At 45.2% G+C, this 17504-nt stretch overlaps 1 protein-coding gene across 2 annotated transcripts in view; it reads left to right on the forward strand.

Annotated features, from left to right (window-relative positions):
- SART3 (spliceosome associated factor 3, U4/U6 recycling protein) overlaps positions 1-17504 on the forward strand; it is a 485355-nt gene that overhangs the window by 246580 nt on the left and 221271 nt on the right. For both annotated transcript variants that reach the window (XM_069214788.1, XM_069214787.1), the window contains exons 14-15: positions 5172-5248; positions 6058-6226. In XM_069214788.1, the coding sequence (XP_069070889.1) occupies positions 5172-5248; positions 6058-6226 (246 nt within the window). The remainder of the gene's footprint in view (positions 1-5171; positions 5249-6057; positions 6227-17504) is intronic.

Genomic DNA, 17504 nt, shown 5'->3' on the forward strand with positions numbered 1-17504 from the left:
TGCCCACCACCAATACCTTGGGTACCTAACCATTTCCAGCAGCCAAGGTCAGTCCGGACACCAACAGCGCCAAGACAGACCTGCCGACGTGGACGTCAGCATCACCAAGGCCATTGTCGAGAGTGGCCCTGTTGTCCTGTTTTATCCCCATCTCCAGGTCTACCTAAAAAGTGAGAGCCTCAAACGCAAGCAACCCGCTGGACAATACAACCGTGCTCCCGAGCCCCACAGCCCAAGTCTGAGCCTACAGACTGCACCCTTTCTTCAGGGACCCTCAAGAGCAGAGCCCACTTTGGGTTCTGCCAGACTGGTCCCCCAGCCCCCACTTGCAGCCTTTATCTTGTTACAGGTTTCTCCATTGACGTCAGTGGTTACATTCAAGGCTACCCATAGTGACCAGCACCACTGCACCCGGACACACCAAGACAGGTAAACAAATTGCTGGTGGTTCTAAAGACCTTGGTCCCTACTTAGCTTAAGTCCAGACAATCAGCCCTGTAACCAAATTACAAGTATACCTATCAGTGTATGTTTCTCCTGTAGGATAACATTACCACGTTTGAGGCTACCACCTCAAAACCGTTGTTCCAGTATTTTTGTCTACTGTAAAAATTAATTGCTCCGAAAGTTCTGATTTTGATGATCTTGGTGTCTAAAATTATATGAAATCTGCCTCATTTTTCTGTATTGGTCTCGGATTTTAATTTTTGAGTGTGTCTCATTTATTGACTGTGTGTGTACAACAATGCTTAACACTACCCTCAGATAAGCCTAAGCTGGTTACCCACACTACGACAAATATAGTACTTGGGATTATTAATTTAAACCCTGTCAACCAATAAGGGTTGTCTGTACTTTTTGCATGGTGTTCCTTTACAGTGGCACTACCACATAAAAAGCCAGCTTCCTACAGTCATCCGACAAGACGATGGAGCATTGTCATTCGAGGTCCGCATCGTGGTTGAGCCTGCGCCGCCTCAGCTTCTCGAGTTTTCGGGAGCTGAAGTGACCCCCGCCCAAGTCTGTGAATTTTGTTAGGCCATGCACTTCATATCTGGCATGCCTTTGGGCCCAGTGGGTTTGGGAGGGGCTTCTACTGGTTCCCCACTGGCAGGTCCGCCCCTCAGTGCCAGTTGGATCCCTTGGATCCACAGATGAACCAGGACTGGTGCTTGTCATACCACCTCAAGCTTCCCCAACGCTGGTCCCGATGTTGGTGCTCTCGGTAGCAGCGGGCCACCATCTACATTCTCATCTCCAATTCTGACACTGAGCTGAGGAACATCACTCTACGCCAACTCTGGTGCAGATTGGTGCCTTGCCTTCCAGACCAGAGCACAATTCCTACAGGCTTGAACTTGGGGAAGATTGAGAGGGGCCACTATACCCTGAGGAATCCAGCACTAGACCTCAACATAGACTGGTGGAGGAATTGGCTGACGCTAGTGGACTGGACACCTCCCTAGAGTCTGGCATGGCATCCCCTCCTATGATGTTATGGGGAGGGAGCATCTTGTGCTATGGTGGTGGGAAGAGAGGTCCAGGTCCTGGACCTTGACCTGCCTTCAGTGGCAGTCAAGAGTAACATCTTGATAGAGGTGGTTCAACTGGGAGTGACCCCCACAGAACTGCTTCATCCATATAATGAAGCCCTTACTTGGGATCTGGTCCAAACCCCGCAGAGGCGCTCCTGTGAATAGGACGATTGCCCGATGCCATAGCCTTGCCCTAGGGAACCCCAAATTGCTCACACAACACCCAACCCTGGAGAACTTGGTGGTCCTTGCTTCCACTTTCTGTGTAAATCCTGACACATACTCTACCCACCCCACCGGATAGGGGCTCCAAGACGTTGGACAACTTTTGGGCCATTACTGCTTTGTACTTTGAGATTTGGTTGCGCAGGAGCTGCCCTTGGTCCCGGAGAAGGCCAGGGCCGTACTATCCCAAGCTATGGCAAACAGGAAGAGATACAGCCAGGTTCTCAATTGGATGTGGGCTGGACACTAACGACTTGCTAAGCAGAGCAGTTTCTTCATTGGTGGCCTTGTGGTGCCACGACTGACTTTTCAGGGGATGTCCAGGCTTTGCTTATGGACATGCCCTTTGATGGCTGCCGCCTCTGCGAAGACAAGGCATACTCAGTTCTAGAGCGCTACAACGATAACAAAGCTAGGGCCAGCTCCTTGGGCCTTTCCATGGCCCCCTGCTGGTGGGTGATGGACTGGCTAGACCCCTGACTGCCCGACCCATGGGATCTGGGGGTACTGCGTGCCATGGTGGCTGGGCGGGTAAAGACGAGGCCACAAAAGGAGTGAAAGACGTACTTCATTAGAATCTGCTACACGTTGACCAACAAGCAATCCCCTGAGGGTTTGCGTGTTCATTGTACCAGACCTAAGGATGCAAGCACTGCATTAGCATGCAGAGTTCCAGTCCTGGTCATCTGTCAGGCAGCATGTGGATTTATCTGCACAGGTTCCCCAAGCACTACTGTCTGGACAGTCAGGTCCTTCGAGACAGACATTTTGCCTGTTTGGTCCTCCAGGACCTTTTAGTGCACAGCATTTTCACAGACCCACCTCCAGGAAGGAATTGATTGTATCTATTCTAAGGTAAGAAATCTGCAGCTAGAAGTCTCTATCTGATAAACATGTTACTTACCTTTGGTTATGCTCTATCTGGTAGATGATCTGTCTATCTGCAGGCTGGGGCAGATAAGCTCAGCCGGCGACGTCTGGCAGATCAAAAATGTAGTCTATATCACAAGGTAGTGCAGGGTCTCTTCCAACATTGGAGAGAACGCTGGCTAGATTTTTACACCACCGTCAAGAACTTGCAGTGTCAAAGGTTCTGCTCATGGGAGTTTCTGCAGCAATACTTGCTAGGAGATGCGTACCGACTGGACTGGGACATGGCACTCCTATATATCTTCTCAACCCTGGACTCTCCTGAGTTTAAAAACAAAAGAGAGATCTGGAATGAATTGGCTCCAGTCATTTAGTGGCTATGGATTGGGCCAGGAGACTCTCGTACCTGTAACTTCTGAGTATGAGTGTCTGTCAACTGATCAAGCTCCCACTTTGAGAGGACCTCCTTTCTGAGCAGCTGGGCAGGTCCTTTACCTGAGCTGCGCAGTCTAGACCTCCCATGTGTGGAGATAGGATGGTGGGCACTTAATTATGTTCTGCCGCTGGAAGTGATGGATGTCATCCTTGTTGCCAGATGCTGTTCCACAAAGTCCATTTATGCCGGACACTAAGACAGATGTGTGGCATGGTGTAGAGTTCATAAGATAGTCCCGTCACAAGCCAGTCTATCAGATGTTTTCCTGTTTGTTTTGTCTTTGGTCCAACATGGCTTTGCAGTGGGCACTGTTAAAGGTTATTTCTTGTCCCTTTCTGAATTTCTATGTTTGCCAGACCAACCAGCATTGTGTAAATAACCTGTTGTGACTCGATTCCACTTTGTGCAGTCCATTTCATTGCCAGCATTCTTCCTCTTCTCACCCCTTGAAAGAGGAGGAGAACCTTCATCGGCTGAACCCCAAAAGGATTTTAAGCATGTATATTGATTATACCTAGAAACACTGTGTGAATGGTCAGATTGTTGTGGGGTAGACTGTGCAAAAGAGGATTCTGCTTGAGGTGGATAGTCCTCTGTACCAAGCTCTGTTATGCACTGGCCAAGAAGTAGCCCCTCAAAGGTATGAGTGCCCATTTCACTAGGTCCAAGGCTACTATCACTGTGTGTGCGTTGGTGCACATGATCACTAAACACTACTGCCTTGACATCTTGATCCCCGGAAGGACATTTTGCCTGTTTGGTCTTTTGGTCCGAGTGCTCTTCACAGACCCTACACCTTGTGGAGATACTGCTTTGGTATCTATTATAAGATGGGCAATCTGCAGTTAGAAGTATCCATCTGAAGAACAAGTTACTTGCCTTCACTAACACTCTTTGTGGTGGACACTCTATCTAACCACTGATTCATTGGCCTTCCACCTCCCGATTCTGAGAGATGCCTCTTTTTAACGTATTAATAGGTCCCAAGTTAGGAATCGGGAACTACTCCCTACAATTGTTTCACTCGCCACATGTGTGGGTGCAGAAAGAGTCAACCAAGAAACTGACATCAGCGCAGAGGTGATACCTATATATACTGGTCCACTTGTTACTTCTGAGCAGTTACAGAGCCACACTGTGCCACATAGTGACACAGAAGGACATTCTTGAGAAAGCTTCCGGATCCAATCTAGTGCCTGGGGAGAATTCTAAGGTGATTAATCTGTGGCTTGATAGTTTCCACCAGAAAGAGCATTACCAAAGGTACGTAATTTGTTCTTCTGATATGTAAATAGGAATTGCACTTATCTCTTTTGCCAAAGAGTGGGTGGTATTCTAAGGGCGTGAGAAGGTCTTCTCTTCTGAAGGATGACATAGGATCTGTCCTCTGCTTAAAATTTCATGATTATTTTACAGTCCTCCCCATCAGCCCATCAGAGGTTATTTCATTAAAATAAAATGCAAATAAATGAATGCTAATTAATGTGTTTTCTAAGAGTTTACTGTATGCTGATTCAATCCACTTTAATAACTGTAGTGACATCTACTAAATTCTGCATTTTCAGGTTGTTCTGTGGGTTTCAAGTTGTTTTATCAAGATTGTGTGGCTTTTTGTGAAGGGGAAAAAAGTAGCCTACAAAAGTGCTGATTATGTTTCCACTTCTGTAGTCTCACAGGTACTTGCTTTACGAAGACTCGCAGTCCCCTAGCAAGGGCTTGATTTTCTTCATAAGCAGGCTTCAGAACTGATCTTTTATATTAATTTAAAAATTTCCAGTTTAACTATTCTGAACAACTGAATTGCAGTTAAAAATATGTTTTCTGTCATATTCCTTTTTACATATATTGACTTTGTGTGCTTCAATGACATTTGCCTTAAATGTCCTGATTGGCGGTAGTCGAATGAACCTGGAGGGACAGACTCGAATTATTGATGTGTGAGTGTGTGTGTTTGTCTGTTTATATTGAATATCTCCTCAAGGTTATTCAATTGAAAGATACAATAAATACATTTTTAATCAATAGATATTTAAACCTTTTGAGTTACTCATACTTACATGTACTAATATTCCTAAAAATTCCATGTCTATTATTTTTTTCTTAAGGTTCCTTGGGTGATTGGGATAATGCTGTCCAGAAAACAGAAGCAAGATTATCCCGGGTAAACGAACAGAGAACAAAGGTAAGGTTGTGTGAAATGATCATATTTAACTTGGGAACAGTCAACAGCTCGTATCGTTTACAAGTCTCAATTACGTAACCACCAGCCTTTTTTTGGTTTTACGCATTGCTTCCAAAATCCACTGTGGTTCCTTTTGCTTCTGGTGCACTGAATTGAAGTAGTTATAGTCAGAATGAGATATGGAAGAAAATCCAGTCTTAGTTGAAAATAAATAATTTAAGATGCAAATCTCATGGTTACTCTTTTCTTTAGAGTTGTAATTATTGTAAACCTCATGCTCCGGCTGATTACTTCCTTTGCAGTCAAATGTCAAGTTAAATCGAATTAAATGTAAGCCTCCAGAGCTTGAAGTAGAGGTCAGTGCTGGTGCTGCAGTTTAGCTCAGGCACAGCATAGGTCCAGTGCTATTTTCTCTCACTGGTCTGGAGAGGCTGGAGATAACTCTTTGAGTAGCCACTCTTTTCTTGGCAGGTCTACAGGATCAAAATGTCCCAGGGCTCTCGAAGTTCTGAATCACCTGATATCATTGCTTTCCAAAATTAAGAGAGTCTGCTCTTTAGAGGATTTAGCAGTATTTAATGGGGCTTTTACAGTAGCTAACCATATTTCCTCCTATTGGTATGGATACATGTTTAAAATACATACAGATCCTTTATTGTAATAAAAGAACCATATAGGTAATTAGCTGCTTAGAAACATTTTAGCTGAACATACACTTATTGGTTTAAAACTGTAAGTGTTGCACATTGTAATGAGAAAAGTCTATACTCCTATTCGTAGCTAATTATGCCGAACCCTTCACTTTGCAGGCTGCAGCTAAAGAAGCGGCTCTGGCTAAGCAGGAGGAAGAAAAAACAGAGCAGAGGAAAAAAACTCGTGCTGAAAAAAAGGCCTTCAAAAAGTCAAAAAAGCCAACAAAAGGTGGAGAAAAGCGCAAAGCTGATGAGGACGATGAGGAAGAGTGGGGTGAAGAAGCAGGTATGAGGGCTCACAGTAGTGTAAAGCTGATGAAAACGTCTGTTTTGTTCTATCTAAGCTTGAACACACCGTACAGTGTTGAAAACTAACACACAAACCCGTTTGAACATTGTTACAAATGGGCACAAATGGCTAGAGCACCAACAAATGTGATTCTGCTCTTTTATCCTCACCATTAGTATTACTCCATGTAGAATAGGCACTGAGTAAGCTACTTCTGCCTAAATAGTAATTTGTTTGTGGGATAAGTGAATTGTTAGTTGTTTCTGTAGCTAGCAATTGATGGAGGCCACATCATTACTATTGCTTCATGATTAGTGTTTGTGTATTGACATCTATTTTGGCAGTACTTGTAAGAGGTGCCGCATTTCAGTAAGATGCAGTGTTTCCAGAAAAATTTTGAGACATAATTTGCACATCAAGGAAATGTGCTCTACTTCTTGTACCTCCTTATTGTAGAAGGACAACATTTGTTCTCTTGTCTTTTCCTACTGGGTCCTTCTCGATTATCTCACTCTGTCCTTAACTTGCATATGTTAACAAGTGAACCCAGATCTGTTTCTTTACCAGTGCTTATGTTTGACTTTCAGTGGCACACTAAGGAAAACTCCTTCAGTAGTAAAGTAAAGCATTCTTTACATTTCTAAAAAAAATATCTTGTAATCCTTTTTTGCTGCTCTCCTGCAATTCAGTTGATGGATTTTCAGAGCCGCAGGTGAACATATATTTTGTTAGACTGCTTATATTTCCCTTTAAAAGTCCTACTTTGGCCCATTTTTAGCAAGGCCTTTCTTTGAGGTCATGTGTTGTAAACTGACATCATATTTCTTTTTGTTGTGGGGTAAAAGGCCTTAAAATTGCACCAACACTGACTTTCTTTCCTATTGAAGGACACTGGAGAGATCAAAGATGGTTGGGACCTATCTCACTGATATGCTTACCATCTCTGGTTGCTCTCTGCACGCCTGTACACAATCAGACTGGGGACAAAGAAGTGTAAAAAAACAAAAAAATGTCATTTCTGTGTATGCACCCACGATCTGGATCTCCTTCCATCAGAATTGCCCAACCCTGCTCCTATTTAGAAGGTAGGTAAAATGCACCACAATGTGATCTGACCCTGCTGCCTTTTGGCTAGTATCGCTCTACACAATGCATACATAAAATAATGCCCTTCTAAGAGTCCATTCAAATCAGTGCATATTGAACATAACACAAACGCATTTCTCATAACGGTAGAAATTTCGAATATCTGCTAGGATATATGCAGGTAAAGAAAGCAGGTGTAGGGCCAGAGCTTGGATTTGGAGCCTGAGAAGGGAAACATTCAGAAGAAAGGATTTGGGAAAGGTAATGCTGTATCTCATCTATATTGCTACCACAAATCACCTTACTATCACCATCAAATTGTTTACATTCATGTTGTCACTTATTCATGCATTCAGACTCACAATCCTTTTAATTGACATTTTGTGAAAACACCAGTGTGTCACACTTTTCTGTAAGTTGCTCAATAGGCACCACTAATACATCCACTCACATATTTAGAATCTCTGAATTCCTCACAGTATCACACTCTAACCTTTACACCAGTGATTCCTGACCTTTGGTCTGGGGACGCCTGGGGGCCCGCAAAGACTCCTCAAGGGGTCAGTGACTGCTTAGAAAAGTTAACAATTTTAACAAATTAGGTCCCCAGCTTTCAGTAATGACTCAGGGGGTCCCCAGATGCCAGTAATAATTCAGTGGGGGTCCCTGGGTTCAGGTATTGATAAAGTGGGGGACCACAGAAGTCAAAATGTTGGTAACCACTGCTTTACACAGTTGCACTGTTTCCTTCCCTCCTTTCCTTCTTCACTTTTATTGACCTGTTCTCCATAACGTAGCTGAAGCACACACTTTATGGTAGCAGAGGTAAGTCCAGGCTACCGCACCACTAACACACTCTTTTAACCCTAGCCACTGTAATGATGAGATCACCAATAACCCATGAACATAGAAACTAAAAGACTGTAAGAAACTGAGCCACTCACTACAGAGGTTATTGCACTTCAGAAGAGTTTGTGATATGGTTCACCGATGAAACCACTTGTGCAAACCAGTAGTGTGTAAGCTACTTTTATTGTGCTGAAACATAGACCCACATGCCTGGAAGGGGAAGAGAGGAAGTCAACACTGCAGAAGATTTCTGCCCCTCAAATTCTGATGGAGAGGATCTGACCAGGTTGTCTGACACAACTCTGAACAAGGACAGATCCAATTGCAATATTTGTCAGGGACTAACAGATAAGTTATCTCCTTTACATGATGATCTAAAGCAAGATATCCAACAAGATATAAATTAACTAGGACAGAGGATATTGTGGAAGAAGTAATACTCTCACTTCTGGACCAAAACATCACACTTGAAGACAAACTCGAAGACATAGGCAAGAGATCCTGTATCAGTTGAATAGGTTTGGAAGGCTTTACTGCAGTCATAGTGTCCACTTTTCTTATAATAGCTAGAGCCCCCTCAGTGGGGGTGGGAGGAGGGAGGAGTCCTCTTCTGGTCGCACCAGAATATCGCATAATGGGACTGCACAGTATGGTACTATCGTTTTAGATCTGGGACTGCAAAGCTGCCCCTCTCATATAGCAAAGTAAGATTATCCCATTTTAGTCTAGGGTTTTTACCTCTCCACATTAGTTTTAGCAGCAACAAGCGCAGCATGGTAATAACTTTTACTTAATAGTGTAAGTTATTCTTGAACAAGTATAAAATGTTTTGAGACACAGTAACTTCTAATAAGGCAACCCCCACCTGCCATCAACAGCAGCAGCATTATTAATCTATTTATCTATCAGCTCTGGTAGTTTCGTCATTTCAGGGCCATAGTTATCCTGAACCAGTACCCGTTTGTCTTGGCTTATGAACATACTCAAATATTGAACTGAATCCTCACACCATCTGATTCGATGTTCTACATGAGGTCTTTTGGCTGTGTCACTGATTTCCCCCCAATAATGTACACTCCCGAAAGGCTTCCATGTCTCTTAGTAGGGCTCATAGACGACTTCTTCACCACCAGAACCAGCTTCCACAGATGCATGACAAGCGTCGCCGATTGGATAAAGAACAACTGCCTGCAGCTGAACACAGATAAGATGCAAATACTGATCTTTTGCAATAGCAGCAACACATGGAACGACTCATGGTGGCCATCAGACCTAGGACCCACACCCACTCCCTCCGACCACCCCAGAAACTTTGGAATCATCATTAACAACAAGCTCACCATGAAATCGCAGATCAACGCCATCTCCTCTGCCTGTTTCCTCACTTTGTGCATGCTACATAAGATTTTCAAGTGGCTACCTCTACACACCAGACACAGGCCCTCATCACTAGCCGAATGGACTACAGCAAAGCCCTCTACATAGGAATTGCCGCGCACCTTCTACAGAGACTTCGGACCATACAGAACGCCGTGGTCAGACTCATCCTCGGCCTTCCCTGACTAACCCACATCACACCCCACCTCAGCAACTCCACTGGCTCCCCGTACAGAAGAGATTCCAATTCAAGCTGCTGACCCACGCACACAAGGCTCTACACAATCAAGGATCCGCGTATATTAACCACCGCCCGAACTTCCACCAACCATCGAGAAGACTATGCTCTGCCTCCCTTTAACTTGTCCATACTCCCTGCATCTACAGAAGCAGAGATGGAGGACGATCCTTCTCTCGCATTGCAGCATAAACATGGGACAGTCTCCCCACACACCTCTAGACCACCACCTCACTTCTGGAATTCTGAAGGGCCCTCAAGACCTGGATGTTCTGATAAGCCTCTGGGACCTGCAAGCACCTGGATACCCTATTGGGTGGTTAGCCATGCTTTATAAATCCTGATTGATTGATTGAAGACTAGGGTCTGGGTCATTATCAAAAAGCATGCTGTTTGCTTAGAAGAGCAATAGCAAAACGTGCTTTATTGGGTATGTAATGCTCTGGTGGTTTGTCCACAGCCAGGTCCCAAGTGGTTTGCTAGACAGAGCAGAAAGGAGTGGGCAGGAAGGGGACCTCTTAGAACTGGAAAGAATTCCGATAAGTACCCATTTGTGCATACGCAGGCAGTGGGTGCAGTATATAATAATTTGATGAGATTTATGATGTTAAGGGTTTTTCTCCATCCTGCACAGAACTGCAAATAAAAAGGACCACTCTAGAGTCAAATGCCTTCTAAGATCATTAGTTAGAGTAGTCTATGGATTTATAGTGCTGATAATTATTCCTGGGTTTTAATATGGCAGTAATGAACCTGTCTCTAATACTGCACAGGAACATATCTGTCTACAGCCTGCTGATACTTGTCTGCCTACCTTGGGGCCAAGATAGACTTATATTCTTTGTAAAGCTCAGCTGTGAGTTCATCGGCACCCATGCCCTGACTGCCTGGCATGCTACTATGATTTCTTGTACACCAATAGGTTCCTGCAAGTAGGTACAGGTATTGTCTTCTATCCCTGTCTACGCTATTTAAGTAGTGTTCTGCTTCAATAGGGTTTATGGTGGCTTTGCATGAGTATAAGTCTACATAGTGTCACTTAAATGCACAAAGGATATTGTCTTTTTCCACAACCAGTTCACGAAAGTCAGTTTTTAGGGTATGGACCACTGTGCGTTCATTATGATGTTTTAGCAGCCATGCTTGTTTTTTTACTGGGCTTTTCCTCTTTGCCATGTTTCCCAGCACTCATTTCCCTACCTAGGAACTTAATTCGCGTTCAGTGCTTCAAGAATCTTGGAGTCATGTACTTTAGCATACTTATCTTCTATCTCTGTTCGCTTTAGTTTCTCCAGTTGTGTTCGCATCACCCTTTATACTCCTAGGTGATTGGCAGTAGCGCACACGCTAAAGAGCCCTTTAAATGTTTCCCGTACCGTAGCAGCAAGGATACTGCTTCTACATTAATATCATACAATCCTACTATCGCTGTCCACATCTTTGTACTGAACACACCATCCCGAAGGGCTCCTGATGGGAAGCACCACAGGCTAGTGCGACACCTAGGCTCTGTGGTCTTAAGGGGTAATAGTACAGGACCATGCTCAGATAGTATATTACATCAGTAATCTAAGGTAGGACCTCTAACAATGCAAGCCAAAATTCTGGGCAGGAGTACTTGTCATGGAATGTGGAATAATGAAAACTTTCCTGCCATTCATTAAGGAGAGTTGAAATTCTGTTAAGGACACGGAAACAAGAATTACCCTTAACGTTCTCCTTTTATTTTATCTGCAGCAGACTTCACCATGTAACAAGCTACCTTTCCCAACAACCCACGGGAAAAGAACTTTGGGCCAGATGTAGAAAAGGGTTTTACCCATTCTGTGTCTATGGGAAAATTTGTTGGTACATATGGCCCTTTGAACCAATGAGCAGTCCCTTAGTCCATTATAATGAGCTTCTTCTATGATCCCTTCCTCTTTTGTTCCTGCGACATGCTGTATTTCCCGTAATTTTCTTTTTTCCTTTGGTGTTGTCAGAGCCTGAAAAATAAAATGCACTGAGATCTATATCCTGAAGGACCTGAGAACAAGCAATGCAGTACACAAGATATCACAGTAAAACATCCTTGACCTCATTATTTGATGAAAAAATGATTATAGCATGAAGCATAATCCCAGTCTCAAACAACGAAAAACCTGAATACTTATACCATACGATGAACAATGCTCATTAACTGAAGAAATATTGATTTGAGCATTGTCACAGAAGGGTGGGCAGTGTTCTCAGAAACAATGGGTAGGAATAATCCTCGCCACTGTGTCCTTAATAAAATTGAAAGTTTCCTTTACGAATTGTACAGAATTTTTCATTCAAAACTTGTCCACCACCAAAGAAACCATGAAAGGAAAACCGTTTGAACATGGAGTCCAAAGACCAATCAACAGCACGAGGGATATCCTTCATTTGGGCACCCAAGATGAATGCCTTCGAAGCCATGGACCTGTCACAGTGTGAGCGGCAAATTGCGGCACATCAGTGCCTGCTTCTTGCATAATCCAACGGAACCATCGTGCAAGTGTTTGAGAGGACATCGCCTTGAAAGGCTTCTTGAGGTATATCAATAACTGTCTCTCCTCCAGAGGTCCAAACTCCTCTGTCATAATCTCATAGGTCTTTAGATACCGCACTACTTAGACGATATATCAAATGTTGGATAGGAGATCACCCGGTAATTGGATTTTGTCCTATTTGAGATGAATAACGTCACTCCTTTTGGGATGAACACCCCACCTGTCAAGTGCAGACATCCGAGACCCTGCGGCAAGAAACCAGGCATAATAACATAACTAGTTTGCCAGATAACTGCTTCTGAGAGAGAAAATAATTTTGTGGCCAAGATTTAAAGAGCCGTAAGACATGATTAGCGTCCCATAATGCAGAATAGCTGGGTCCTAGTGATAAGGCGCTGCGGATGCGCCTCATCAATTTACAGACCAACGGATGTTCCCCTACCGGATAATCCTGAACTGGAATGTGACCTAGCAAGATAACCAGCCTAACGGTATTCACTGCCCTATAGGCCAGACCTTGCAAAGCCAGGGAGGCCAAGAAATTCAGGATCTGAACAGTGTCAGCCACCAGGAGATTACAACGTTTTTGTACACACCAACAAACCCGTCTTGACCATGCTGATTTAAATTGCTTGGTGGTACTATTGGCCCATGCTGCAGCCAGCATCCTTTCAACTTCTTCTGAACGTCCAGGGATTCCATCTTTCACTAATCCTCCATGCCATGAGGGGTAACCGATCCTGAAGGATTAACAGGTGAGGATTCCATAGAGGATCTCAAAGGAGATCTGGAGCGTGGGACGGATTGGAAAATCCCAAGAAAGTTCCAGAAGAACTGGAAACCACACGGCGTGATGAGGACTACCCAGGCCTGTTGATGCTGCACCTGAGTTGACAATCTCTTGATCATCGCGAAGGGTTGGAAGGCGTAACCCTGCTCCCCTGACAAGTCTTGTAGGAACACTCTTGTTGCCAGAGGATCCGGTTTCCAACTGGTGATCTAGGCATGATGCAAAAAGGTCCCCCGCTCATTGATCTGTTTGAAGATTTGCAGATCCAGTTGCCACAAACTCATACAGACCATTCCCTCGAACACCGGTCCGCTATCTCGTTGGAGACTCCTGGGAGGTACTGTGCTGTGACCAATATGTTGTTGGAGGGGCAAAACATCCAGAGTCCGACAGAAGTTTTGATCGGGGACCTCCCAGGTGATTGATATAGCGAACTGTTGACGTATTGTCCAACTTTAGGAGAATACAACAATTCACCCTTTCTATGATCCAGCATTGGACCGGCTTGTGTGGCGTATGATAGTCCTACCATCCAAGCCACCTGGAGCAGCGAGGTCGACGGGTAGGAGAGAGTGTGAGTCAGTTCTCTTCGAACTTTTGCCATCTTTCACAAGGACAGACTAAGGGTTCTTTCTGTGCAATCGATGACGAAACACTGAAAGGTCATTTTTTTGGGATGTGGTCGAGGGATTTCTGGTTGTTTATGATGAAACCCAAGCTTTCCAACAGGTAGATTTTCGTCTGCAGCTGATCCTGCAAACTGGACAGACGCTGATTCATGAGGAGAAGGTCGTCTAAATAGATAACCCTGGGCCTGCAGGAACTTCATCATTGGCTTGAGCACCTTGACGAAGCACCACAGTGGCATAGAAAGGCTGAAGGGTAGAGCTTGGAACTCAAATACTTGACCGTGCCATATGAACTGCAGAAATCTGTGATGTGGTGCGAAGATGGGGACCGGCAAGTTACACGTCTTTGAGATCACGGCAAACCATCCAGGCTTCCATTTGCAGCAGTTCCTGCAGCAGATGGATGCCTTCCATCTTGATGTGGCAGTAAACCTGCCACCCATTGAATTTCCTGAGGTTGACCACCAGACGTTGACCTCCATCCCATTTTTCCACCAAAAAGATGTAGCAGAGAAAACCTTGAGTAGAGAGAAGATGGGATGATAGCGCCTTTGCGCAACAGGTCCTTTACCTCATGGTCTACCAGAGCATACTGGACCTCGGAGAAAACTAGTGGTCACGGGCGGCAATGTTGTATTGGGGAACTATATAACTCTGTGTGGAAACCCTGAAACGTCAGTAAGACCTACGAATCCGAGGTCAATTTTTTACCCAGTTGTGGAGTAACAATGATAACCGACCTCCTACCTTTTGTCAGGAAGAAAGGTAAACACTCACTTGATTGGTTTCCTTAAAATTGGCAGCTGGAGGAACCTCTGCTGCGACCTCTCTGGCCGCTCCTGGATGGGAAAATTTCCCCTAGGCGGGACTGGTCTTGCCACTGTTTTTTGCGATAGCCTTGGCCTTTTCGGGGTGCTTGTGTGTAGATGCGGCCTGTATGCCCCCCTGCCCCCACCGACCCTGACAAAAATTTGAGGGTGATATATTTTCTTAATTGAGGCTTGAACCTTATCAAGGGATGTGAATGTTACAACAAATTTGCCTAATTCTTTTATAAATGGATCTCCACACAGTCCCCCTTGGGCCACTGCCCCCAATTCATTGGAATCTAGGCCTCCCAGCTTGGGATCGACCTTTATTAAAAGGGAATGCTGCGTTTCTGCGCAGTTCACATTCCCCAGAAAGATTATGGTGTGCTGTGCCACCTAGACAGGGACTCTGGGGAGACCGGGTTACTGGAGAATTTTGCCTCCTACCAGGTCAAGGAGCTTTGTCAGGGGGGCCCTAAGACGTCCAGATGTTTGTCCTGGCAGGATCTCCAGTTCCTATCTACACCCTTTTTGGGGTCATGGACATACTTAGCCAAAAAGATGGCCGTTTGAGGGTCGATGTCTGAATGAGAGCTACCTTGTCCGCCAGGGAAGGACGCGGGCATTCAGCCCGGAAGCAGGCACGCACCTCTTTCTCAAGGGGTTTGCAGAAGTACTCTGCCACATAGTTAGCTATCTTGGTGGAGGGAGCCCACTTTGCTGACCTAGGGTACATGAGGTTGTCTGGATCCAACGTATCGGATTGACCCTCTGGGCCATCATGTGAGGGGGTAGGTGTAGGAGTTGGATGCCATGGCCTGGAGGGGCCTGCTACATCATTAGAATCCCAAAGGAAGTTGTCATTATCTCAATCCAAAAAGTTGGGGGGGGGGAGGTCATCTGGCGCAGGCCCGAAAGCGCCTGTGAGTCTTCATCAAGGCCAGAAGGGGATGTGCTTCTCTGGACAAGAAAGCCTCTTTGAGCCTCTCAAAAGTGCTTGAATCCATCTCCATGTCAGCCTGGCGCTTGGGTGTGGGCGCAGGGTAGTCACGGAAGGCGCAGTATTGGGACACCAGGACTGGGGTGTGCCAACCGAAATATTCAAAGGCACAGGGGCAAGAGTAAGCGATCTGAAGCAAGCACTGTTCTAATGACACAACCACAGAGGTTACTGCCTCGTGTATTGAGGCATCTAAGGCCTCACAAAAATTCCTCATCCAGAGGTAGAACAGAATGGGACTCCTCCTCAACATATTCGGCTCCATTCGTAAATGTAACTCAAAGGAACTTATGTATATGTAAGCACTGTGTAGTGTAGTGCTGTGATTGTGATACTAGACGGCACCAGTTAACTTTAAGGTGTGCTAGGTAAAGCGCAATGGGTCTTGCCCTTGGACCTCCAAAACCCTATGTGGTATCAAAGGGTACATTTATGATGGTCTGTGCCGGGCCCCCAACTGTCTGGAAATAAAGCACAGTCATGCATTGCTCAGAAAAAGGAAATTGACCAGTACAGACCTGTTCATTGACGGGCGTCATGCAGCTTCAACAGTGCAAGAAATAAATGCAACTTACCCCATAGGGAGTACAGGCTTCCCCAGGGATGAGGATTACAAAGGCACAGGCTCCCAAGTGATGACGGCCCTTCAAAGGATGCATTTGGAAGGCACAGCACCCGCAGAGTAGGGAGAGGCGCATAACATGCCTAACTCGCAAGTGCACCCTCTAGCACGCTGATTTGCTTACCGCACGTGTGTGGTCCCCGGCATTACAGATAGCATGAAAGCTGGCCACAAAAGGAGCGCCAAGGCACATTTCCTGCAGCAGCACAACAGATCTATGCACAAATCACAAACCTGCACAAATTACAACATTAGACACACAGAGTTAAGTCTCACAAAATAGAATATGAAAAAGCACCTATTTGCCTCCTGGAACAGGAAAGAAAAAGGAAGGGACAGAAGGAGAGGGCCATTATGATGGACTGGGGGACTGCTGATTGGTTAAAACGTTTGTAGTTCATTTCCTGTGGGTTGTTTGGAAAGGTAGTTTGTTACATGTTGAATTCTGCTGGAGATAAAATAAAGGGAGAAAGTTGAGCTTAATTCTTGCCTCTGGTCCTGACACTTAATAAGAGTAGGCTCTGTTTTGACACCCCAAACATCACAGGGTCTATCCGCAGACATTTAGCAGATTGTGAGTGTTCCACCCCGTTCTGGTTGTCACTGTCTGCCTGCGGTGGTAGAGTCAAGTTAAAATCCCCAACCCATATAATCAGTGCTTCCCATTGCCTACAAACCACAACTCCCAATAACTCTTGGGAGTCAACATTAGGATCACAAGTATTAATCAGGGTGACATGGGCGTCATGCAGTATTCCTGCAGCCATCAGTATTCCACCTCGTACATTTGCATTCATACTCATAATTTTGAAACAGATGGCTTTCTTTATCAATATGGCTACTCCACTAGAATATGAGCTGAAGGAATTAAATGTTCGATGGCATCTGTCGCTGTAGATACGCATGTTCTGCAATAGCTCGCCATCTGGTGTTTGGCCGGAGTGTTACAAGTTGTTTTTCTTCGAAGAAGTCTTTCGAGTCACGGGACCGAGTGACTCCTCCTTTTGTTTCCATTGCGCATGGGCGTCGACTCCATCTTCGATTGTTTTTTTTCCGCCATCGGGTTCGGACGTGTTCCTGTCGCTCCGAGTTTCGGAACGGAAAATTAGCTAATTTCGGAAGATTTTCGTCGGTATTGTTGCGTTCGGGATCGGCGTACTTAGATTCCACACCGCATCGAAGATCGAAGAGCTCCGGTGCCCTTCGGGGTAGTTTTTCGATCCTCCGTCGGGGCCTGGTCGGCCCGACCGCGTGCTGAAGAACGCCGATGGAACGGACCCCGTTCCGTTTCTGCCCCAAATGCCACAATAAATACCCCTACACAGACCAACACTTGGTCTGCAACCTGTGCCTGTCACC

Source organism: Pleurodeles waltl, chromosome 11 (assembly GCF_031143425.1).
Source record: "Pleurodeles waltl isolate 20211129_DDA chromosome 11, aPleWal1.hap1.20221129, whole genome shotgun sequence".
Lineage (NCBI taxonomy): Eukaryota > Metazoa > Chordata > Amphibia > Caudata > Salamandridae > Pleurodeles > Pleurodeles waltl.